The sequence below is a fragment of the Ochotona curzoniae genome, unplaced genomic scaffold (assembly GCF_017591425.1).
Source record: "Ochotona curzoniae isolate NIBS_2020 unplaced genomic scaffold, NIBS_Ocur_1.0 contig_4692, whole genome shotgun sequence".
Lineage (NCBI taxonomy): Eukaryota > Metazoa > Chordata > Mammalia > Lagomorpha > Ochotonidae > Ochotona > Ochotona curzoniae.
This window is the reverse complement of record NW_024466361.1, coordinates 795,245-820,915: the sequence shown is the minus strand read 5'-3', so window position 1 is coordinate 820,915 and position 25,671 is coordinate 795,245. Positions and strand designations below refer to the sequence as shown.

The window sequence follows — 25,671 nt, the reverse complement described above, 5'->3', positions numbered from 1 at the left end:
GAGAATGGTCCACAGAGTGACAGAGGGTATGGGAAAGGAAGGAGGGCTATACCCATGAACAGGTGCAGGGCAGATAAGGGCAAACTCATGGCTTGCAAGTCCCAGCACGGGCACTGGCTGTTGGCATAGGTGCATGAGCCACAGTCCTTCAGTGCTGCCAGGGTTGTCGCCCCTCATAGATCCCCTAAACACGTCCCTTTGCCGGGGCCAAATCCACCAGACTCTAACAAGGTTTGTCTTGGTCTTCATGTCCCTTCACCTCCTGGAACCATTTCGTTGTGACCTGGGCCTCTTCCCTCTGCTCACACTACCTCTGCGCTCCCTGTGGTCCTGCTTGCTCACCCTATGTCCTCCTTCATTACTCCCTCGTCTTCCCATTTCACCTTCCTCTCTCTCTTTCTCTCATTCCATCTCTCTCCCCTTCTATCCTTCTTTCTTCCTTTCTCTTCGTCTCTCTCCCTCCCTCTCTCCACTTCTCCTTCTCCCTCCCTCCCTCCCTCTGTCTCTTCATCTCTTTCTCTGTCATCTCCCCATCTTTACCTCCCCTCTCCCTCTCTCCCACTCTCTCCCTCTCTCCCACTCTCTCCCTCTCTCCCACTCTCTCCCTCTCTCCCACTCTCTCCCTCTCTCCCACTCTCTCCATCTCTCCCACTCTCTCCCACTCTCTCCATCTCTCCCACTCTCTCCCACTCTCTCCCTTTCTCCCACTCTCTCCCTCTCTCCTACTCTCTCCATCTCTCCCACTCTCTCCCTCTCTCCCACTCTCTCCCTCTCTCCCACTCTCTCCCTCTCTCCCACTCTCTTCATCTCTCCCTCTCTCCCACTCTCTCCCTCTCTCCATCTCTCCCTCTCTCCCACTCTCTCCATCTCTCCCTCTCTCCATCTCTCCCTCTCTCCCACTCTCTCCATCTCTCCCACTCTCTTCATCTCTCTCTTTTCTGTCCTGCCACGCTTCCCCCTGCCCCATCTCTTCTTCCCACTCTCTTTCCTCCTGCCTGCCTTTTGTAGCTGGTCCTGGAGACGTACAATGTCCCAGAGCTGTCAGCGGGGGTCAACTGCACCTTCGAGGACCTGTCAGAGATGGACGGTCTGGTGGTTGGCAACCAGATCCAGTGCTACTCTCCTGCAGCCAAGGAGGTACCCCGCATCATCACCGAGCACGGTGAGCAGCCCCAGGAGGCAAAGCCAGGCCTGTGTCCTGCCTCTGCAAAGCCATGAGAGCTCACAACAGATGCGGGTGGGCCAGAGGAAAGAGGTTTGCTGTAGGAAGAGGGGAAGGAAGGTGAGGGGAAGGAAGGCTTCCTCCATTGCCCTTAGAGCGGTTGCAGCCTTCCCGTCTCAGCCCAGCTCAGCTTCGGAGAGTCTGTCTCATCCTGGATGGGCACAGTTGCAAGGAGGGGTGGTAGAGGCCAGGCCAACAATAGAACACTTGGTACGATTCTGCCCACTTGGGCTGGCCTGGGGGGCAGCACAGAAAGCCAGGACTTCCTCTGCTTATGCGATGGGGTCCCTAACCCTGGACAATGGTCTTCCCACTCCCACCTTATTCTGCCCCTGCCAAGCTGCCTCTTACTCATGGCCAAAGGTTCAGCCCTGGCAGCGGGCAGGGGACAGGAGGACAAGCATGGACCAGGCTGACTGATTCTGCATTGTCCCTCCCACCTGGGCTTGTCACGTTTGTTCCCAGCTGATTGATTAATGAGGCTCTCAGGGAAGGCAGACAACAAGGCTGGCGGTGTGGGCTGGGGTCAAAGCTGTGAATTAAACATGGGCTCCAGCTCCTCCCTGGCGCCAGCTGAGGTTCCCAGGCTCTCCTGTCCCTAGAGGGTCCGGAGCCCCTTGGGGAGGGGGCCTCAGAACAGGATCTCCCATTATAGACCTAGGGAGCCAGCGGGCTGTGAACACACGTGCGATGCCTTGGCCGTGGCTTGTAATGCTGGGAGGCTGGCAGGGAGAGTGTGCATGTGGGTGCACAGGGGAACACCTGTCAGTGTGTGTGCATGTGTGAGGAGGAGATGAACTACTGAGCAGGGCGAGGCAAGTGACTCAGCAGAGAAAAGACTAGAACCGCCCCGTGCAGCTGCTTTCGGGGGCTGTCCAGGGCGGACAGTGCTGAGTCCAAGGGCTGCTGGAGTTGACAGCAGCTTTGAGGGGTGCGACCTTGGCCTCCCTGACCTCCTGGCTCGGCCCTGCCTTGTAGGGGACCACCACGTGGTGCAGCTGCAGCTCAAGTCCAAGGAGACGGGCATGACCTTTGCCAGTACCAGCTTTGTTTTCTACAACTGCAGTGTCCACAACTCGTAAGTGTTCCGCCCCTCTGCAGGTGGGCAGACCCTGCCTCCCCCGGGCCCAAGGAGTCACTGCCTGGAGCTAAGGAGGCAGACTAGGGTGGTCAGAGTGGAGAGAGACTAGGAGAAGAAGAGTGAGGACCTGGTGGGGTGGAGCCCTCCTGGCCCACGTGGGCCTTTTGGCATCGTCAGTCCTTCTTCTGTCTGAGCTACCTTGAGAACACAGCAGCCAGCACCACGGGCCAAGGAGTGGGGTCGGGCGAGGAGAGGGGGCCGCAGTGTGTGCGAGCCAGGCAGGGGTGACAGGTTGTTGGAGTGCTCAGCCCCTCTGCAGGCCCAGCTGAGACACAGGCCAGCCAGGCCCCAAGAGGGGGAGGAGAGGTACAGGCTGCTGGCAGGGGAGTCAGCTTCTGGAGTTTGCCCCATGGTAGGCGTGCACAGCAGAGGCCCCAGCTCTAGAGTTGGACCACTCTGTGTCCCGTGTCCTCTGTAAGCCTAGCGAGGGGGGAGCACTGTCCCCTCTACGCCAGTGCTGGCTGCCACACCACATAGGTGCTAGCCTCAGGCTGGCCAGCAGGCTGGCTGTGTGGGCAGAAGCCTGCTGCCAGGACAGCATTTTAGCCACATCTGGGCCACTGCTGGCACACTGCTTGTGTTTTCCACTGTGATTATGTGATTATTTATTCTATGAAATGATGGGGTTGCACCAGACTGTAAATGTATAAGCCATTATTTTTAAACCCTAGAAACCTTTCTTCAGCTGAAATTCAAGAGGGAAGTCCAATCTACACAACAGAAAGTGGGAACTACCTTAGTGGAGGGTCGGGAACCCCTCTGTCCAGGAACCATCGCCATGCCCCCCAGGGTTCTACAGAGCAGTTTGCACACCACAGGCGTCAGCCTCCAGGGGTCCTGCCAGCTCTGAGTCCCTGTTTTGTGGCTCCCCTTTGCACAGCACTCAGTGTATCCATGGACATTTGAGGGTCCTGAGCTGGTGGAATCCTAGAGCAGTATCTGTGAGTCCAGAGCTTAGCCATCCAGTTCCCCCAAAGGTAGCCATGAATGAGACCCTCCAACCCTGGGATTCTCCTCCAATGAACATACCACTTGGAAGCTACATCACTCCTGCCTGTCTTGACCCTCCGCTCAGGCAAATGGCGCCCCATGTGGGCCTTGCAGCCAGTCCACAAGCACACTGCAAGCATCTTCTCCAGGCAGAGATGCAGCCAAGGCAGAACTCCTCAGAGACAGAGGACTCCAGTGGGTGTAAAACCCGAAGTCTCAGGTCCTGCCCACCTGACGTCATGGCCTGTGGCCTTGCTGGGAGATCCAGACAGTGAAAAAATGAGATGGAGTCTTGGACACAAAACCAGGACTGGCCCAGAGACATCAGCAGCACTGAATCATAGGAGACAGGCTCAGGGAGGAAACCTCCGCACTGTCCATGCCTGGGGAGAGGGCCAGCGCAGGAAGGGACTGTGGGCCCCAGATGGTGGGACAGCCAATGTGGAGTACAGATCCCGCTTGTGGTGACCACACCTGGTCCAAGTGTAGGAGCAGTGGTCTAGGACCGTGAAGGCCTACGCCTGGACCCCAGGGCCTGGAGTTTCTGGGAGAAGTGGCCTGGTGTCAGCACTCTTGTGAAGTGGCCTTTGCTGGGGGAGAGAGGGAGGAGGAAGCTGACTGCTGCATGGGAGCCTGGAGTGCTGTGCCCCTCCACCGGTCAGGCCTTGCAGGCCCCTGCTTGCCGAGATGCTTGGGCACTTGACTGGCAACCTGACTACGGCTTGCCCCTGCTCCCGGGTGTCTCTGGACAAGCCCCTCTACTTTACTGTTTGTCTTTGGCAAAGGAAGTTCCAGGCTGCAGACAGAGAGAGGCCCTGGGAGGAACAGGTTTGGCGTCATAGAACAGCAGGCTGGGCTGAAGGGAGGGATCCTTAGGTGCTCTGTGGATACCACACATCTTAGTTGCAGGCTCGAGCTCAGCAGGCCCTGTGTCCTGGCAGGTTCTGTGTCATGCCAGGTCTGTGTTTTGGCAGGCCCTGTGTCCCGCCTGGGCTCGAGCTCAGCAGGCCCTGTGTCCCGCCTGGGCTCGAGCTCAGCAGGCCCTGTGTCCCGCCTGGGCTCGAGCTCAGCAGGCCCTGTGTTCTGTGCCTCTTCCCTGTGCATCCAGCTGCCTGTCCTGCGTGGAGAGTCCTTACCGCTGCCACTGGTGCAAATACAGGCATGTGTGCACCCACGACCCCAAGACCTGCTCTTTCCAGGAAGGCCGAGTGAAGCTACCTGAGGTAGGTCTCCAGGGTGGTGAGTGAGCTTGGGACACACGAGGCAGGTGGGCCCTTGGAGGATTAACCCAAGTAAGACCCACCACCACCACCCAGGACTGCCCTGCGGTCCCCAACCCTAGCTCTTGCAGAAAGCACACCATGACGACAGCAACCAAGCTGAGCTCTGCCCCGGGCTGTAAGTTCCGGACCTGCCCCGGGGGTGCCTGCCAAGTCTCTCTCTCAGTCAGGAGGACCCTCCGCTCTGCCAGGGGAGTTCCCTGGGAAAGGGGATATATCTTAGCAATCATTGCAAGCGCCCAGCAGGACTGTGGTCAAGAACTGGAGCTGCCCCTCAGAGCGCAGGTCATAGGGCAAAGTTGAGGCCAAAGTGCACAGGTTAAGTCAACGAAGAACAAGGATCAAAGAGTCACATCTGCCCAAGCGTGGATGGGTTCCCAGCTGGCAGCCTCACCTGAGAGTGTGTGGGAGAGACACGACTTCCCACTGCCATGCCAAGCCTGACCTTCTAAGGATGCAGGTGTTTGATGGGACGAAGTATCGCAGAGCAAGCCAGAGAGGTATTCTGCACAGCCAAGGCCTTGTCCTCCTCTGCCCTCCTAACGTTTGCTCCTTTCCTCCAAAATTCTCCGTGGCCACAGTTGACATCACCGGCTCTCTTAGAATGTAAGTCTGTAGACTAGGACCTCAAGGAGAACTGCACGGACACATGTGGAGACAGTCTTCTGCTAGCCTTGGCCATGTCTCCCAGGAGCCTGTGTGGTCCTGGCTGGTGGGCTGGCGGCTCTGGGCAGGAGGCGTGCTGCATGATGTTGTTGGACAGAATGGTATACAGAATGAAAACAAAGCAATGGAAGGGTCTGCAGTATTGATTGGATTCTGTTGAATTGTCCAGCCGTGGCAGCCTCACCAGCCTTCTTTGGTGCCAGCCTCACCTGCCTTCACTCAGCCCACCTAGGCTGAGGCAGGCTCCAGTACCTTCCCCACCCCCACCAGTGTTGGCTGTGCTCCCAGAACTCCTCCCCTGTCCACTCCCCCATATACTCAAAGACACACAGGTGCCCTGACCAGGTGGCAAGCCCCAGAGCTGTGTCAGCAGAGGGCTATCCAGGTGGAGGAAATGCAGGGGCTGTCTCAGGGACAGCAGGGACATTGGAAACACAGAGACCCCCTCACAGTATTGTCACCCCTGCTCACAGACTTGTACCCCACTAGGAAGCCTGCTTGGCCAGCCCCTTCATGAGAAGAGAGAAGCTGTCTTGTTCCTGAGGCTTAGAAGGAAGATGGACAGACACCTGTTCCAACAGCTAGTGGATGGCTTCCTGACAGAGGAAATGAGATTGCTCTAGTTCCAGCCGCCAGAAAATCCTACCCGTCTTGGGTGCTGGGGGCCGAGCAGTTCACTGGTGCAGCCGAAAGGAGATCACTCTAGAAGGAAAGGACTGTGTAGAGGTTGTCACACAAAGCTCAAAGGTTTCAGAAGGAAACAAGAAGAGGGTGTGCACTTGCCCCATGCAGCACCGTCCTCTGTACACTGGAATGATTGTTCTGCCTCATCGTCAGGAAAGATGCCCAGGCCTGAGCTGGCCCTTTATGCTGGGACGGAGAATAGCAGCTGCACCAGAGTGAGGTTCCTGTGTGTGTCGTCTACATAAGTTTCACAAAGACAAATGGCTTCAAAGGCCATAGGAGAGGGTGAGCCAGGCAGCCAGCAGGCATACGTGGTACAAAGAGCTGGCAAAATGTCAAATGGTGGATCAGAAGCAGGAGGGCTGTAGGGTCCACCTGGCCAGGGGCAGCAGGGCCCCAGGCAGCATCTCTGTGCTGTTCATGTGTGTAGCCTGCCAGTCACTTCATGGGAGTGCAGGAAAGCACTGGTTCGGACTCTCTGGCTTCCTAAGCAGAGGCTCTGTGTGTGGAGAGGCCCAGGAATAAAAGGAAAGCAAAGGCCCTTTATCCTTTAATTACCTTGAAGGAGGTTTTCAAGTGTCTCCTCTTGTCCCGGGTTTCTTTCTTGTAAATGTGTAAAAAGAGCGTGCATCTGCTCAGAAAGAGGGAGAAAATGCTTAGGAGAGAAGAAAGCAAGATTCCATCTGTGTCCCCAGAGTGATGCCGGGACCCCACCTCTACCTGGCCCTAGCGAAGGCAGTGGGGAGACTCATAGCTCCTGGGGTCCCCCACAGGCCCAAGACCAGTGGAGGAACATGGAGCTGGCCCCACCTGCTCCGGCCACCCTTCAGGTCTGTCAATTGACATGAGCCTGGCAGGCTGCGCAGAGAGAGGCTCCAGAGGGACTTGGAGTTGCCTGTGTCTGCCCTGTCACATTGCTGGATGTCTGCTGATTCTGAGAAGGGTGCTCTAAGGAGGCCGCTTGGAGGCCGTGCTCGGTCAACGCTAGGGCCTGCTGAATGTGAACGGGGAGGAAGAGCCAGCAGCGAGCAGCTCATGTTGGGCTAGTGAAATGTTGCTTGCCAGCCTCTTCCTGGGCAGCATACCAAGCGGGGAAATGGGCCCCACGACTCCTCCAGGACTTGAGGACAAGTCCGCTGCATCCGGTATGCAGTGTTTTCTCTGCTTTCCCAGGGTGTATGTGCTTGTGTGTGTGTCTGGGAGGGAGCAGTGAGAAGCAACAGGCAGGAGCAGACAAGTCAGGGACACGACTGGAAAGTGGCATTGTGGAAGGGCTCAGAGGTCCTCCTGGGAAGAAACTGCTCATCCTCCATCATTCTGAGTGTTTCCCATAGGCGAGACCCAATAACCAACAACAGAACCGTGGGCCTGTAGTTAGCGGTCTTGATCTGGGACCACTGGCCTCCGTGATGCCCGAAGCTGTGATACGCCCAGCAGAAAGCAGCTGCAGAGCACCTGCACCACAGTCCAAGGAGGGGCAGGCCAGGGCCTCGGGCTCCCGGCTTCACCTGACGGGGTGACCCTGGCTCAGACTGCTGGCCTGTGGTGACCCCTGGCACGCAGGTGGAGACCGGCCCTCAGCGGGTCTCCTCGCAAGCACCTGGGTTTTCATTTCCTCCTGCCTCAAAGTGGGGGATGGTGCAGACAGGGTTCTTTTTGTTAGCCAAGGGCTGCCAGGTGGCTTTTCATCTCCCCAGGGCACCGGGGACCCTCAGGCACGCTTCTTTCATCTGCTTGTCTCGTCCAGTTCAGCCCAGGCTTTGTGGACTGTCAGCAGGGATGTTGGGTTACCTCTTTTTTCCCCTTCTTGAACAAAGAGCATGTTCAGGTGAAGTTATTGGTCTGGAACAGAGAACTGGTGGATCATTGTTGCTATTATATTAATGGGGAGTATTATAACATAATTACAATGATTAGAAACAGAGTGCCCAATAACATATGCCGTGTATAGTAACTATATTCCAGTTACAAGGAATGATTTTGTTTCAACCAATGATGCCATTGTGATAACAACCTTGGATCTTTGCATCAGCTGCCAGAGCCTGGACACCCAACAGGACAGAGAGAGGAGAGAGCTGAGCTCGCTTTGGGCTGACCCTGTGGTCCTGCTCTCAAGCCACTGGAATGGCCTTCTGCTGGGATGGCTGCTGACAGAGCCAGGCCCCACCCCTCTGCCGGACGGAGGAGCCACTGCCCTGCCCACTTTTGGCATGGGCAGCCTGGACCACCCCAGCAGGCCTGTGCACTTAACAATGGTGATTTGGGGAAAAACGAATGGGAACTTCCATGGAAAAATAAATCCATTGGCAACAGTCTGCCCTTGGGGACTGTTTGGCTGCTTCGCTTCTAAAGGGAAAAGGCAGAGAGCTGCCACTGACACTGCGCTGGGCACCAGGCCGCCTGGGCTTTGCTAGCTAGGCTTGGCACACAGCGGTGTGGGCTTAGAAGGCGCCCAGAAATGCCTCAGCTCTTGACCCTCAGCTGAGGGCTCACACAGAGAGCAGGGGCAAGAGCAGAGCAGGTGAACACAGGCTGTTGGGTTTGCAAGGAAAGCCAGTGCCAACAGCATCATGACTATCCCAACTTGCCCAAGGAGACACCTGCTAGCAGGACTAGGATCCTGGCACTGGGCGTCTGAAGGGCCATGCGGGCTCCAGGACCGAAGATCCATATGGCAGCGAAGGGCCCTGGGCTGCTGTGTGCCCTGGCACTGAAATCAGTCCCATGCCCCGAGACCGGGTGACCAAGGTCTAGACTTACCAGTTAGATTGGGGGGGGGGCATCCAGCTCTTCTGCCTCGCTAGTGATTCTGTTTCTTTTCCTGCAGAGGAGACAAAAGCCAGGCCCTTCACTCTCCTTTGCCAAAATGAAGCCCAAGCCCAGCTGGAGAGCTTGTGTCTAAACCATGCACCACCCCCTGGCCCAGGTATTCAATTACGAAGGCAGTGGCACTTTCCATCCATCTGGGCTACCCTTTCCCCTAAGGTTCTGGGTCTTTCTTTTCTGTATTATTACTTTCTCTCTCCATAAAGCAGTCCATCGTAGATCACGCTAATGGCATTATAAACTCAGAGAACAGCAAGGAAATAGATGGTGCGTGACATTTGTGTATTGGGCACCATGAGTCTGAGAAAGAGAGTGAAAACTTGGGGGACTGGTGTGGCTGGAGCTGCCTTGACTCAAACGGCTGGAGGCTAAAGTTATTGGGGAAGGGGAGGCATGGCCACCAGTCACTTGTTCCTGAGCTGCCCCCAGGCTCTGTTCTCTCATAGATTCTTCCTCCCTCTTACCCTCTCCCCTGCCCCAGGCTTGCTGTAACAACTAGAAGAATTAGAGCTCACCTCCTGTAAGCACACTGGGGACTGTAAATCCACCTTCCCCAGGCTGTCTGGCCCCAGAGGCAGCATTCTTTATGTCCTTGTTCAATTATTTAAATCACCAATGAAACCTCTATATAAAGCAGCCGTGCTGAAGTGCCTGGACCTGTTAGCTGGGAAGGCATCTCTCTGGCTTTCAGATGCTGCCTCCATGTTCCTGCTCCCTATGTTTAACAGTGCTGCCCTTCTTTTGTGCACATTTAAGTGGAGACCAGAATGTGAGGGGGCAGCCACCCCCCAGGTGCCAAGCCTTCGGAGGCTTGCTGGAGTCCCAAGCCGCTACTCCCACCTGCAGCCCCAGTCCCTTCGCACACCTACACCCTGTAGCCAGTGGCAAAGGCAGCCTCGGCTGGTTCTTGCCGCATGTGCTGTCTCCAAACCATCCTGTGGCATGCAGGTGTTTTCCGTGTGCTAAGAGCTGAGAAAGAACAATGAAAGTTTGGGAAAGTCTCCTCTCAACAGAGCAGCAGGTTTTGAGGACTTGTGGTCAGGGCTAGATTTCTTCTGTGATCCGATCACTGCAAGCAAGTTCCTGTGCTTGCGGCCACTAGTCAGGCAGCTGGTGCCTGGATTCCTCCGTGGGAAATGTGGAGGTGACCCTAGCTGCTAGGATCCGAGTGTGCCAGGGGACGGGGGCATGGCATGTGTCCCAGATTGAATCCTCGGACACAGCAGGCCTCGTGATCTGCAGCCTTCAGCCGTCACGTGCTGTCAGCCAGACCCAGGCCTCTGCTGCCTACATGACCATTCTGTAAGAAACATTATCAGGGCTTCCTCCGGGGGAGGTAGGTACCACTTCCAGGAGGCCCACCTCCCCACACCATGGCCTGTCCAGTGCTCATTAGCTGGCTTAATTATTCTGAATACCGTACTTTGGGCTGGTTGAGCAGGTATTGGAGTTTCCATTTTAGAGACGGGAAGACTAAAACCCAAGCAGATGAATCAAGTATAAAGACATGTTCCTGGTAGTGCTGAAATGAAACAAACCAACTGTTCTCATACACTGTAGCAGCCTGGAGGACAGCAGAGGAGGAGAGATAAGTTCAATGGCATGGACCCTACTCTGCTGGGCCGTCTTGGGCCAGGACCTTGCTCCTCTGGCTCCCTTCCTTTCTCCAAACTTCCGTTAGAGCCTACGCCTACGCCTTCTGTCTCTCCGTGGCCCTGGCCTTTCCCCCCCTCTACTCCAATGGGAGGCACAGAGAGACCATACTCAGGGATGGCTCATGGCTGGATAAGATGGAGTCCCATCCGATCAACAGACAAGGAAGAGGAGGGTCAAAGGCAGGCTGTGATGGGCTCGGGGCTCCCTGGCTTGTCAAGGACCTGGCACAGGTTCTGGCACTCCCCAAGCCCAGTGCCTCTCAGGCCCCCAGCAAGCTTCTGGGTTTGTGTTTGTTTCAGAACACAGGCAGGGCAGCTCTGGGCAATCAGCTCTCCTTTCCGCCGTGGTTCTATTCTGCCTTCCTCTGCTAAACAGGCCAGTGGAAGAAGGCAGAGTCTGCCAAGTCTCCCATGAGCCCATGGTGAGGCATCCTGAGGAGGGATGTGGGTACAGTGCTGTGGGTAGCAGCTTACCAGGGGCGAGATGTCCTGTGCATCCTGGTCAGGGGCGCCGAGGCAGGAATCTGAGGGCAGCAGAGGCCTCACTCCTGCCTATGCTCATTGGGTCAGGAATGCCAGCTCTCCCCCGGGCAGAGCAGCCCCTCTCTGCTCAGCCCCTTCCTCCCAAGCCCTCCCCAGACAAAGCTTGTGGTCCTCGAGATCCACCCCCCCAAAGGCTCCAGGTGCCCATGACTGATAGGTGGGAGCAGCTCACTGTGTTTCTGCTCTGAGGGGCATTTCCTTGAGGTCAGCCTATCCCCAAAGTTCATCAGAAGTTTCTAGAGCATTTCAGAGTATTCCTAATGTAAGACTCAACCCACAAGTAGAAGGCTCTGCCAACCTGCTCTGCTGTGGTCAAGAGCCAGAACTGGCATCCAGGGCCTTGCCTCATTGAGGAATGTCTCACACGCCCCTGGAACTTGGCAGGCCAACAGGGAGGGGTGCCTGCCAGCGGGGTCAGTCTCGGCAGGCCTAGGAGGTGTGGTGGGAGTGCCAGAGTTCAGGAGTGCAGAACGAGGCCTAGAAAGGAGCCTGGGGGTCCCCTGCTCTCCCCTGCTGGGATCTCTCATCCCAGTGCTGGGGGTCTGGGCTCCTCAAGGATCTGTTGGTAAGACCTGAGTGGTCTTACCACCTGAGTGGTGTCAGCAAAGGCCAGCATTCAGCTTCCCGGCTGACTGACCTGTCGTGCCCTCTGTCCCCAGGACTGCCCCCAGCTGCTGCGAGTGGACAAGATTCTGGTGCCCGTGGAGGTGATCAAGCCCATCACACTGAAAGCCAAGAACCTGCCCCAGCCACAGTCTGGTCAACGCGGCTACGAGTGCATCCTGCATATCCAGGGCAGTGGGCAGAGGGTGCCCGCCCTGCGCTTCAACAGCTCCAGCGTGCAGTGCCAGAACACGTCTGTGAGTGACCCCCACCTGGCCCGCTGGCCCATTTCCTGCCGTGCCCCAGGACCCTTGCGCCGGCCCCAGCAGCTCATAGCCTTCGGGTATCTGAACCTCCTGTTGGGTTAGGGTTTGTCACCCTCCTCAGAGCAGGCCCTGCCCAGCACCCAGCAATCTAGAACAAGCCTAAGCTCTGCTACTAAGAGGTCAGCTGTGCCCCAAGCTGCACAAACCGACTGCCTGATCCCTACGTGGTCACACTCAGTGCCCACATGCCATCTGCTGTCCTTGTCCTTCTCTCTGTGTTGCCTTCCCAGCCCCTGCTCTGCATCCAGGGGCCCACAGACAAAGGCCAGACTTCTCTGTTTTTAAATGCATCTGAAAGGCAGAGTGACAGAGGGAGCAAGGGAGAGATCTTCCATCCACTGCTTTACTCCCCAGATAGTCACAATGGCCAGCTCAAAGGCAGGAACCCAGAGCTTCTTCCAGATCTCCCACGTCGGTGCAAGGTCCTAAGGATTTGGGTTGTCCGCTGCTGCCTTTCCAGGCCATAATCAGGGAGCTGGAGTGAAAGAGGAGAGGCTGGGACACAAACCTACACCCATGTGGGTTGCTAATGCCCGAAGGTGGAAGATTAGCCTTTTGAGTTATCATGCCAGCCCCAGAGTTCTTCATTTAGGTTTGAGGCCTGGGTCATGTGCAGTTCAGGGGTCTGTGAGACTGAAGTGTGTTGTCAGGCTCTGAAACTGCAACTCCCCTGGCTCTGGGGGAGTGGCCTGTCCCTGTCCATATGGCAAGTGGTTCGCCCAAGGTCACACAGCCAGTGAAGGTTATGGCTGGGCTGGACCTGAGTCCTCTCCTGGACCAGACACTCCTACATGGTGATTGTATTTGAAGGTGTCATGTGGGATCAGGAAAGTTCCAGATATTTCTTGTCTTTTCTCCTTTCTTCTTTTCTTTTCAGATGCATTCATTTGAAAAGACAGAGTGGTACACACAGAGAGAAAGAGGGAGGGAGGGAAAGTGCTTCCATCCATAAGCCATAAGTTCACTCCCAGTTGGCTTTAATGGCCAGGGATAGGTCAGGTTAAATCCTTGTGTCAGGAGCTCCTTCCAGATCTCCCACATGAGTACAGAGTCCCAAGTACTCAGGCCATCCTCTGCTGCTTTCCCAGGCACGTTAGTAGGGAGCTGGGTGGGAAGTGGAGCAGCCAGGACTTGAACCTGCACCCAAACCAGGTGTCAGCACCACTGTAGGCGATAGCTTTACCTGCTGCAGTGTAACACTGGCCCCCAGCCAGAGGGCCTTATGGAAACACCCTACCGTTCCTGCAGGAGGAAAGAACACTCCGAGAGCCCACAGCCCTGCTCAGGAGCACTCAGCATTCCCAGGACAGAAACCCCAGACTGTCTGCAGCTCTGCCACTGGGCACCACCCCTCCTCCCCCATTGGCAGCCAGGCCCTTTCTGAGATTTCTGCAGGGATCCTATTAAATCTGCCAGTGAGGGGGATATTAAACACCTCTTGCTTCCTCATAAATTCTGGAGGCCATGTGGGTTTGCCCCAGGAGGGCTGGCTCAAATAAATCTCCCCAAACTAGAAGGTCCCTGTGCAGAACAGGCAGCTTGGGCCCTATCTTGCACTCTGCAGGTGCAGGCAAGGGAGTCAGTGAGGAAAATAGCCTACACTGCTGGGAGAGGCTGCACCCGGGGCCCAGGAGGAAGCAATGGGGAGGACAGGGTCTGCAGTCTCAAGCGCCCATACGCTGGGTCCCCAGTGTTTTGGTTGACTTGGTTGCACAGGAAGGGGATGCTAGGTAGACCTGTGTGTTAGATGGAGCTCCTCGGTGCCCTGAAGCCTGACTTTGGGGTCCACCGGGCTCACTGAGGTCTTGCATGGGAGTCGGTTGGGTTGTTCTAGCCTGAGAGTTGCTGCTGGCTGAGGGAGCCCTCAGTGCACACGGAGGACCCCCAGATGTGGCAGCAACGCAAGGCTTCCTTACAGGACAGGGATGAGAATGGGCACCCCTGGCTCCAGCGTGGGTTTCTGTCTGAGGCTGAATTCTTGGGAGCCGAGAGGTCAGCCAGTCACACAGGAGAACCCTGATGCCCTAGGACAGTGAGCAGCACTGCTCCAAGGCCAAGGGATGTTTCTGAGTGCACAAGCCGGGCCCTCCCAGACCTGCATATAGGCTGCAGGCCTGGGGCCCAGGGCCATCAACTCCAAGGACAGGACCTGACCTGGGGCCCTTGGCCACCCTGAGCACTTGGGAGTAGCTGGCTGTACTCTGGCCCTCTGAGGCTCACCATCAGTCTGCAGTCTCCTGGCCTGCTATAGACCATCGCTGGGTCCCTGCAGGGGGCTGCCCCAAGGCAGCCCAGCCACTCTGCCAGCATGATTTAGCCATACTCCTGGTAATCGGAAGAGTTTATTTCTCTATCATTGTTGAGCCTGGGAAACTAAGATGACAGGGGAGGGCCCCACAGGGTGAAATCAGAGGGTCCCTCCCCCATTAGGACCCACGGAGCCCCTTCGATGCAGGAGGACTCGGCTCTGTTTCTAGGAGCCTCTTTCTCTTCAGCAGAAATAGCAAGAGAGACCCTGGGTTTTGCTGAAACAGGCCAGGGTACTGGTTGCCACCAAGCAGTGTCCTTATCTTTGGGGTCATAATCTGAGGCTCATCATTCTAGAAAATAAGACATCATCAGGCAGGAGTGGATACCTGGAGAATGTCTCTATTCTCCTGTTACAGAAGAGAAGTCTCTAAGGGCCGGAGAGGGCAAGAGACAGGCCCAGGTCACACAGTGAGTGAGACAGGAATTCAGAGCTTGAACTAAGCTTCACAGTTTAGCCCCTACAGCAACTTAGAACCTTCTGCCCTGGCTTTGATGTATTGTCACTGGGAGTGGAGCATCTGGGCAGCCTGAGAGAGGATCGTGTGCCAGAGACGGTTTCCTTTGCCACATCCCAAAGCAGTCGGGAACAGGAGCAGAAGGGAAGGTTGGAGCACAGCAACCCCGGGGTGGTGATGGGAGAAAGAAGTCCCAGGGGAGAGCAGAGGCAAACGGGGACACACAGTGCGGGCTCCTTGCCAGCTGAGTCCCTCTGGCCCTGTTATTTAAGGACAGGCCCTGGGCCAATGGCTGCAGCTCCCAAGGGAGGTAGGAGGGGAAGAGCAGGGAGGCTGCAGGCCAGCGTGGGCCGGGGAGCTGCACCGTGGCTGGGCCTGGCCTACTTTAGCCCAAGGCTCCGGCAAAATGTCAAATGCTGCTAATAATAGTGCCCAGCAGCCCCTGCTCGGCGGCTGGCAGGGCCCAGTAAGTGGGCTGCAAAGGGCAGCTGGCTAGCTGCTGGTGTGCTGGCCAACAGGGCCTGGGGCATGGGGCCCAGCTCCCGTGGACCCTCGCTGGCCTCAGATTTGCTCTGAATCCTCTAATTTAGCAAGTGAGGGCCCAGTGGCTATGATGCACAAGTCCCATCATGGGTTTGGTTCAGGCTCCAGGTGTTTCTCTTCCAGCCCAGGTTCCTGCTAACACACATCCCAGCAGGTGGCAGGCTTGAGCACCTGGACTGAGTTCCCAGCTCCTGGATCTGGAGGCCTGCCCCAGTGCCCACCGGGTGGGCATCTGGGCAGTGAAGCATCACCTGGAAGCTCTGTTTGTGTCTGACTTCTTTTTCCTGTATTGCTCCCTCTCTGCTTCTCTGCTTCTCGAGACAACAAACAAACAAAAAGAAAACCCACAAAAGTTCAGCTGACCATGTGCAGTCCATGGGGAGAGCGTGTGCAGGGAACTTTGCTCCCTTGCTGCTCGTCAGCCAGAGAGGTTTGCTGAGCACTGCTCTGCAGACCTTGAGACGCGGCTCTCAGCCTCCAGAGAACTCTGCTATAGACCCACGGGACAGCGGGGAGCACTTGTGCTTGTTTCCGTAATATTTTGTGGTGTGAGCTCAGAAATGGGGAGAGGACAGAAAATGATATCAGCATATTTGATCCTCATAGTCTTTCATTTTCTGCAGAAGGAAAATATGCACACCTTGACCCCCAGGCACACACACACGTGTGCACGTGCACACACGCAGCACGGCAGGTTGGTATACAACCCGCACACATGCCAACTCTGGCACGCAAGCATTCCACACACACAACTCCCACCCTGGGAGTGTAAACTCCACCTTGCAGAGCACCCCGAGTGTGCACACACGGATTAAAATACACAAAATGTTTGGATGCTGAGAATATGTGACAGACACGGCACGTAGAGCACAGCATACACTACATCGTCACGGCAATCCGGGAGGCGTGCACTGTTGCACAGTCCACTTTACAAACAGGGAAACTGAGGCTTGGGTTGTGGGCTTGTGTGAACACAGTCACAGGCTGGCAGGACCACCGTGTGTGTGTGTACATGCGTGTCTAAGCACACAGACAACATGGTGTGTGTGCTAACCTTTCCCAGCCAGCACACACATAAGTGCATGTGTTCACACCAGCTCCATTCAGCTGCGCCAACAGGAGATCCTGCAGGACTCTGGTCTCCACCTGCCACTTCTGCTTAGGGTCCTGGCTAGAGCAGACACTGAGCTTCCCACTCAAAGGCTCGATCTTCGCTGCAGCCCCACAGAGCAGACTCCAGCTGAACAGAAAGTGTTCAGGCTGGTTGGAGCAGCCAGTCTGGGCTGGTGGCCTGGTGTCTGCTCATCTCTCCCACTGCAGCCTTCAAGTTGGCAAACGGGTGAGAAGGAGATGCCTGGTGTGGCTCACTCCCTCCCATGCCCTCCACTGGGCATCCTCTCACAAAACGGGGACTCACCAGCTTCAGCCAGTGCCAGGACTGTGGGGGCACTTCCACGCATGCCTCATCTCCAGAAAGCCTGATTCAGCAGGTCTGGGCCAAAGTCTGGTCTTGGCGTCTAGACCCTGGCCATGGCGTAGGGCTCCATTGGCCCCTAAGAACCACTATTATCGAGTAGCAGAGTTTTGCGAGGCACTCTGGCCACATGGGAGGTGCAGACTTGGTCTTCAGGGAGTTCATCACGGTAGCCCCCAGCCCCCACCCGTGGCTTTATTTACTGTAGTTCATTCACAGGAGTCAACTGTGTCTAAAAATAAAACCAAATGAAAAATCCCAATTCAAGCAACTAATAGGGCTTGAACTGCATATCAGGACCCAGCACAATAGTCTAGTGGCTAAATCCTCACCTTGCATGCCAGGATCCTGTATGAGTGCAGGTTTGTGCCCTGGCTGCTACACTTGCCATCCAGCTCCCTGCTTGCGGCCCGGGAAAGCGGTCAAGGATGGCCCAAACCCTTGGGACCCTGCACCCACGTGGGAGACCCAAAAGGCTCCTGGCTCCTGACTCCTGACTTCGGATCAGCTCAGCTCCAGCCGTTGTGAGTGGCCATCCCATTCATTCCACAGCATACACCCTGTACACCCAGTCCTACCTGCGGTGGTCAGATGAAGCGAGAACAGAGACCTTGGATTGCATTGGTGGTGGCCATCACTGCTCTCCCTTACTGTCGTGCTCATTCACCCTCCCTCAGCCTGGTGCTTACTCACATTTTATTGTAGGTATGTACGTATAGGGGAAAGACCATGGTGTGGCTACTGACCTTGGTACCGTCTCAGGCATCCACTGGGTCCTCTGCAGATGGGGGCAGAGGGTCTCACTGGGTCCTGAGACGGTCAGAGCTCACGTGATCTCCACAGGGTCAGGCGGCTATATGTTTATGCTGACAGTCCAAGTGGAATTGACCCCCGGAGAGATTCTGTGTGAGTGGGGATGCTGTGGGACAGCAGCCTGGGCGTGCATCGTCAGGCAGTTAGCATGCAGCACTGGTCCTCATGACAGAGCCTGGGCATGTGTCCGGCTCACAGTGCCGCTGTGTGGTCAGTTTGGAGTGGTCTGTGGCACTGGGACTTCTGCATATTTCCTGGCTGAGGGCTTCGGCAAGTCTTTAGAGGTTTCTACTACCAGACCCGAGAGCCATTCCTGCCCACAGCAGGTTCACAGAGAGCAGGGCTTGCGTTTCTGCCCAGCCTGGGCACTCCTGATGAGCTGTGGCTGTCTCCTAACTCAGGAAAGGTGTTACGACATAGAGAGGGACAGCATCAGGTCCCAGGCCCAGCCCTTGCATGCGTGAACTCTGTAACACAACTTCACACCCAGCTCCCTGTGGGAGGAGTCCCTGTGAATACACTGCCCAGCGCTCTGCCCTCCCATGCCAGCTCCATTCTGTGTCTCACCCCTGTGAGGTGAAGAGGAAAGCCCTAGGGTCCACTTGGTTTTGTGTCCCTTCCCTGACCTTCTTCCCCTGAGCACTGAGGAGCAGCCACTGTCAGACCCCTCGGGGCTGGCGTGCCTGGGCTGCTCCTCTCTCCAGCCCTCACTTTGGGAATGGGTTCCAAGGGGAGCTGGGCAGGAGCACATAGCTGAGAGACCCCAGGCATCGAGGGCTCCTGTCCAGGCACCACACACCCTGCACACCTCCTGGCAGGTCTGACAGGTCAGCCGGCCAGCAATGCCTGGTTTAGCCTTCCTGGGTGAGAGGCCTGGTGGGAGTGTGGGAGGCAGGTGGACCAGGCTTGTACCTGTGGCTTCCTAGTGGGGAACCACTGGAGGTAAACACCGAGCTTGCATCACTCTGCCCCTTCAGCCAGCACACGCATGGGTGTGCATCCACTAGATATGCGCCTGCACAGGTGTGCGGCAGAAGCCCACTCCTGCTTTGCCTTCCAGATCCTGTGTCCCCAGCTCTGCGCATGCACGCGCACTCAGTCCTACCCAGCCCCTAGCCCCAGGGGAGCACCCAGGCCCACCTAAGGCATCCTGTGACCCAACATTCTCTCTTCCCCCAACCTGGCTGTAGTACTCCTATGAAGGCATGGGCATCAACAACCTGCCCGTGGAGTTGACGGTCGTGTGGAACGGGCACTTCACCATCGACAACCCGGCTCATAATAAAGGTGCAGAAGGGTTGAGCCAGGGAGGGGGGAGGGTTAGTCCTTCCAACCTCAGCTCCTCCTGTGATTACCCTCCCTTGGGTTCTGAGCTCCTACCCTGCCCTGTTATTTCTTGGGCTTGTGCATAGGTTTGCATGGACTGGTGGCTTCTGGAAGGGGAGTGGAGTAAATGGATCCAGGAATGCATGGTTGGGGACCTGTGGCCTCCTTGTGAGGCTCTTCTGCTCAGGCATGGGTTTCCTCAGGAGACCTGAGTGGGCCACACTGCCCTGAGTGCCTTCACCCCAGGCTGGGACTACGCACCTGTTAGTGCCCAGCCCCTCCAAAGCACTTCCTTTCCTGCACCTCCCTGCAGTTCACCTCTACAAATGTGGAGCCATGCGTCAGAGCTGTGGGCTGTGCCTCAAGGCTGACCCAGACTTTGAGTGTGGCTGGTGCCAAGGTCCAGGCCAGTGTACCCTGCGCCAACACTGCCCTGCCCATGAGAGCCGGTGGCTGGAGCTGTCCGGGGCCAACAGCAAGTGCACGAACCCTCGCATCACAGAGGTAAGCTGGGGCCGGGAGCCATGTGCTGCCAGTGCAATGGCCATCATGGGGGCACCAGGTGGACTCCTCATTTTCCTAGCAATCTGGAATTGTCCCATAGGCCCTTCCCTTACTGAGATGGGGCAGAATCTCTATGAGAGCTGTGTCAAAGGAGTATCCGCCCTCACACCCTTCTTCTGCATCTCCCGAGAGTCTCCATGATAAGGCTGTGTGGCCAAGTGCTTAGCTGCATGCCCAGCCCACGGTGATCTCCCCAGTCGCTTCCTTTCCGTCGGTCATCATTGTCCGTGGTAAATCACTGCCACTCATCAGACAGCTCCTTCTCTTCTCACACCCCACTCGGACAGAAAGACCGCTCAAGAGCCCTCGTCCCCTCTTACATGGCAAAGAGGAGTGTGCATCTCTTTGCATGCAGTCCCCATCCGTGCCCCAGGAAGGAGCTGACTTTAATTGGGGAGCACACAGGGAAAGGGGAGAGGAGGCCAGCCTCTGCCACATGTAGTGTACCTGCGTCATGGATCTCACCTTTGTGCAGGACACACCCCACAGGCCAGTCCCTTCTCCTTCCCAGTCCTGCTCATGCAGGCCCTGGGAGCGTCTCTTGGTGAGCTGCCTGAGCAAGGTCTACACAGCGACATTCAGCCTGGTGTGTGGGGGGGGAAGGGAGTGTTTGGGGTGTGGGGGGAATTGGCATCATAAGCAACAGGCTGATTTGGAGCTGGGGGGATGCTGCCCCCTGACCCGCACCTGGACTGAGACCCCAGGTTTCCAGTCCCCAACCCCCACCTGTTCCTGCTCAGTGGCAATCGCCACCCCCAGGCCCCCCAAGCCAAAGCCACCCAGAGGCAGCTGAGTACTGCGGCTGGCTCATGGAGTGCCAGATGTAACCCCTGGGACTTGCTTCTTCTTTGGCCTGGATGAGGATGGCAAATGAAGCAGATTTCCCTGCTACAGAGGCTGTTGGCTGCCTGCAGCCTAGCATTAGTCCTTTGGCAAGCCCCGGCCGAGCCACAGGTGTAACTGCTTAATGAGGACGAGCAGCCCAAGCTGGAATACCATGTGGAGGCTGTTGCCAGGGGTCTGATGCTCAGGGCAGGCATCGGGGAAGAACCCAGAGTCCCTTCCCCACCTTCCCTGCACCCAGGTCTGGGTCTTCCCGACAGCTGTGTTCCTGCCGCAGTGGGGATGCAGTGTATGCGTCCTCGCACTCAGCACACACACATCCCCTCCAGGTACGTGAGAGATCGGTGAGAGCTTCTCTCTGCAAAGCTGCCCAGACTAGCTTCTTTCTTTTTTTATTATTATTAAAGATCTATTTGATTGACTTGAAAGATAGCCTGATAGAGAAAGAGACGAACACACACAGAAGGAGGAGGCCCACTCAGGGAGTCAGATGATGGAAGAGAGCCAGCTGCGTCTCCCAGTTGCTTTCACTGCCTTTCTCTCCCTTCCTCCAGATCATCCCAGTGACAGGCCCCCGGGAAGGAGGCACCAAGGTCACGATCCGTGGAGAGAACTTGGGCCTGGAGTTCCGTGACATCGCCTCCCATGTGAAGGTGGCGGGTGTGGAGTGCAGCCCGCTGGTGGATGGCTACATCCCAGCAGAGCAGTAAGTACAAGGTCGGCCAGTAGAGGTTGTGCGTCGCTTCCCCAGACTGCTTTGCACCAGGGCTGATGTGGATATCAGAATGTTTGTGAGGGAGAGTTTGGATATGTACGTATTAATGACGTGTTATCTTGGGAATGACGCCCACATTTAAACACAAAATTCACATGTTTCATACACATCTCATACACATATAATCATCTAATAATTTCGTGGGTAAATTAAATTTTCTTGGAGTGGAGTTTTCCACCTGTGACGTCATGTAAGTTGCTCAAAAAGTTTCAGATTCAGGAGCACTTTGAAGTTGGGGACTAGAGATGCTCAACCCAATTAGGACTCTCCTGGTTAGTGATTGACAAGGGAGCTGGGTTGGGAAGAGGGATGAAGAGCAAGCTCCTAACTTTGTAGTGCATGGAGGACCCCTGCCCTTCGCTTACCAAGCTAGCGGGTCCCCAGCTGGAGAGGAGACGGAACCATACTGAGAGAGAGAAGAGAGAGCGTTCCCTGCTTGGCATGTAGGGTGCAGGTGAAAGAAAGCAACATTGTAACCTGCAGGAAAAGTGTGAGTTCCAGCCCTGTGCTATCCCCACATCCTCATCCCAGGAGCCTTCTGTGTGCACTGTCACTGCCCTTCGCTGCCCTCTTTCCCACCTGGCAGGCCAGCTAGGGAGCCCTGTGTACCTTCTAAATAAGCAAATCCATTTTCCAGCCGAGCGGCTGCCTGCTGCCCTGTGAAGCAGCTCTGCATGGCACACCCCTCGACTGCCCCTCCTGAGTGACACCTTGCCAACTGTCTTGGTGAACAACAGTGTGCCTGTTGACCTTGCTGCTGGCTGGGCCTGGAGTTGATGGGCACCGGTCCTCTGGGTGTCTCCTGACTCCTGTCAGAGTCCCCCACGGCACCCACAGCAGCTCAGATGACTTGGGCCCCAGATCTCTAGTCCCCACAAAACTCCCTTTCCTTGTTCTTCATGACAGAGTTAGCAAAAGAGCTAGCTATGGCTTCCTCACTTTCTCAAATCCTGAGGGGCTGCTGTTGATTCATTGTGGTGTGGGGAACTGTAAAATATGCTGCTTTAGGCCCGCATAGTTGGATAACTGAAAGTGTAGTTATAAAACCACATGATTAAAAGATTGTGATGTTCATTAGATGGGTGAAAGAAGATAGAACGACCAGAAAATAATCCTGACATATAAAAATTCAGCATGTGATAAAGGCAGCGTTTCGTATCACTTGAAAAAAGGCAATGTGTTCAATCCATAGTGCTGATGACCAGCTGAAAAGCACACCAGATCCTGATGTCACGTTATGTGGCGAAATGAATTTCAGATGGATTAAAGAGTTGGATGTAAAGAGAGAGACGGAAGGGATTAGGGGAAAATATAGGTGAGAATTGAAGAAGAGGGTGCTCTCTGTGTAAAGGCAAGGAGGAAATGACAAAGAAAAGATTAGGGGATTGGAAACTTCCGCCTCAGAGATCACAGTGAGCAAGATAAACACAGATGGTAACCAGGGGGACAGCTCGGCCCTTCCCAGACACTGCAATGTTACCATCTGAAGAGATTCTACAAATAAAAAGCAAACGTCACAGCCAGGAGCACGAGTGTACCATTCCTAGGATAAGAACAAAAAGTTGTATGGGGAAAGTGTTTACCAGCGGTGGTAATCAATGAGATGCAAATTACAACCATGGAGAGTGATCTGTACATGTGAATGCCAGTGTGGGTTAGACTCCTGGGACTTGACAGCGGCCTGGTCCATTCTTGGCAGGAGGGCCAAGGCGAACCGGCTCTCTGGAAGACAAAGGAGGGCTGAAAGTCTTTATCCTGGCCCTCCCGCTTCCAGAATGTTCTTTCAGTTATCAGACTACACAAATATTCATTTGCAGGAAAGCTTACTTAAGCCTTAACTGCAATAATAAAAATTCAGAAGGAATTTGCTTGCCTCAAAATAGGGGATTTATCACTTCAACGAATAAGCATATGTGCATCGGATAGTCAACAACAACCCCTTTAAATCTGATCTTATCGAAGACTCATGACTCAGAATATACTCAGGATCTGGTAAGTGAGAAATGGGTGAGCAGGCAGGACTCTGCTTCTGATGAGTGTTGTCAAAGGAGCGAGTTTGAGAATGTACACCAGAATGACGGCGCAGGTTCCTAGCTTGGGTAACTGGAAGTGGAGCCTGCGCAGCAAGTGTTTTTGCATAACTTCTCATAATTTTTACACTGAGTACATTTTTACTATGTTATCTGGACAGAAAGGTGTCTTTTCACATATCTATTTTGCATATTTATTTTCTTGCTCAGAAGGTCTTCTGTGACAAACACAAAGCCTAGACATCATAAGGTGAGCGAACAATCCATTTAACCACACAGAAACTTTTAAACTTCAGTGTGACAAAGGATGTTGGAAACAAAGGTAAAAGATAGGTGACAAACGGCAAGAAAATAATTGGAATATGTGTAAGAGGCAGACGCTAACGCTGCACTGACTCCCAGGCCCCTCTGAAGACAATCCGTCAGCAGACAGAGGAGAATCCCAAAAAGTACGCTCAACTTCAGTACTTACTGGCAATCAGGAAAATTCAAATTAAGATAAGCCCCTTTTCCCAGTATATTGGAAAAACTTTCAAAGCCTTGTTAATATCTCATATTGGCAAAAAGAGTGGACAATTGATGGAACTGCAAAACCTCTCTGGACCATTGCTTGACTCCCCTCCACCAAATGATAAATGTATAAACCATCTAACTCAGCGTGTTCCTGACTTGGCAGCCCATTCTAAAATGTAGTGTGCCATGTTTAGGGTTGTGTAGAAGTGGCCTCATTTTGCAGGACTATTTGGAGTCAGAGAAAAATCAAGACCATTAAATGTCCATCCACAGGACAAAGATTACCAAAACAGATGCTGTGGTCGCAGCATGAAATACTGTGGCACCGTTAGTCAGGTACAGCCACACACATGGTGACGCGAAGGGAGACCCATGCCGTGTTGTGGGTGAAAACAGCCCCATGTAGAATAGAAGATACAGAATACCTGCTTCTATCTTTGAAAAGCACACACGTTTCTTTATGTGTTTATCTATGTATATGTAACATGTTTATGTGGCTGCATATAAAACACACGTGTGTGCGAATGTGTGCACATGTGTGTCTGTGTTCTGTGCACACCCAGTGGCTCTTGGCATCCCTGGGGGATGAGTTCCTGGCTTCGCTCCTCCCTGAACACCCATAACTGAGGCTCCCCGCGATCCTTACAGAAGGTGGCACAGCATTTGCACATAACCCTGCTGTGTCCACAGCCCTCCTGACTACTTCCAATGACTTCTAGATTACATAAAACTGAATACAATGCAAATTCTTTTTCAAGAGTTATTTAATTATTCACTTATTTGCTTACTTATTTGAAAGACAGAATTACAAAGAGAGAGAGGGAGAAACAGTGATTATTTTTTTCTATCCACTGCTTCACTTCCCAAATGGCTGCAACAGCTAGAGCTGAGCCGATCAGAAGCCAGGAGCCGGGAGCTTCTTCCAGGTCCTCCACATGAATGCAGAGTCCAACCACCAGAGCCATCCTTTGCTGTTTTCCCAGGCACAGGGAGCTGCCTCAGAAGTGGGGCAGCACCTGTACAGGAAGCTGGTGTCACAGCTGGCTGCCTACAATGTAAATTCTATGGGAATAGTCGCTAATACCATATTGTTTTGAGAGTCATGACAAAGAAATACATTTGTACATGTTTAGTACAAAAACGACTTAAGAAAAAACTATGGTTTCAGTCCATGATCGATGTGGATCCCAAAACTGAAGTTAACTATCAGTGTATATACTTGGGCAATTTGCCTAGCTTTTTTATGTCTCAGCTCTTCATGTGTAAGATGAGACGATAAGATAGATGGGTTGACGTGTAAGTAGAGTACAGGTGGTACAAACATACACACACACTCATTCAAAGCTTTCATTGGGTTGGGATGAAGACAGGGACATTCACTTTCCATTGTCACACTTTTGTGCTGTTTAATTGCTTTCAAAGCATATGATAACATTTCGCATCTGCACACACACCTCATGTGAAGCAGAGAACAGGTCTGTAAGGCAGCCCAGACCACAGGCAGCAAGGTGTGCCCATGAAACTCACTCAGCTAGCTCAGGAACAAAGTCTGAATTGCAGTTTACCGAGAGGTAGGTCTTCACACACCTCCGAGCTCGCTCAGCTCAGTTCCCGAAGCCATGGGGCATGAGTATTCCCTCCACCATACTTAATAGCGGAGTGCATTATTCATGAAGAGGGACCTGCTCCAGGGAGAACCCAAGAGGCGCCCCCCGCATGGAGGAATCATGAATCTCTCAGCATCTGTCTCCTTCCCTGCCATCCCTGTGGTCCTGCTGCAGAGAGAAGGGTTTGGCTGTGTCCTGGGAGGGCTGCGGCTGGGAGCTTCCCTTGTCTCGCCCCTGCAGGATCGTGTGTGAGATGGGAGAGGCTAAACCCAGCCAGCATGCAGGCTTCGTGGAGATCTGCGTGGCCGTGTGCCGGCCCGAGTTCATGGCCCGCTCCTCACAGCTCTACTACTTCATGGTGAGTGCTGGCCACAACTGCTGGGCCTTCTTGTGGTTGTGTGGGCACACCCAGGGCAGGAGACTACTGGGACAGTCTGGCGAGGCCTGAGGGAGTCTGATCCCAGAGGGAGTGCTCAGCGCTG

At 54.7% G+C, this 25,671-nt stretch overlaps 1 protein-coding gene across 4 annotated transcripts in view; it reads left to right on the top strand.

Moving 5' to 3' along the window:
• Positions 1–25,671, top strand: part of PLXNA4 (plexin A4) — a 287,259-nt gene that overhangs the window by 218,343 nt on the left and 43,245 nt on the right. For all 4 annotated transcript variants that reach the window (XM_040987483.1, XM_040987485.1, XM_040987484.1 and 1 more), the window contains 8 exons: positions 1,009–1,162; positions 2,201–2,300; positions 4,462–4,576; positions 11,667–11,867; positions 18,722–18,818; positions 19,171–19,361; positions 20,819–20,970; positions 25,430–25,547. In XM_040987483.1, coding sequence (XP_040843417.1) covers positions 1,009–1,162; positions 2,201–2,300; positions 4,462–4,576; positions 11,667–11,867; positions 18,722–18,818; positions 19,171–19,361; positions 20,819–20,970; positions 25,430–25,547 — 1,128 coding nt within the window. The remainder of the gene's footprint in view (positions 1–1,008; positions 1,163–2,200; positions 2,301–4,461; positions 4,577–11,666; positions 11,868–18,721; positions 18,819–19,170; positions 19,362–20,818; positions 20,971–25,429; positions 25,548–25,671) is intronic.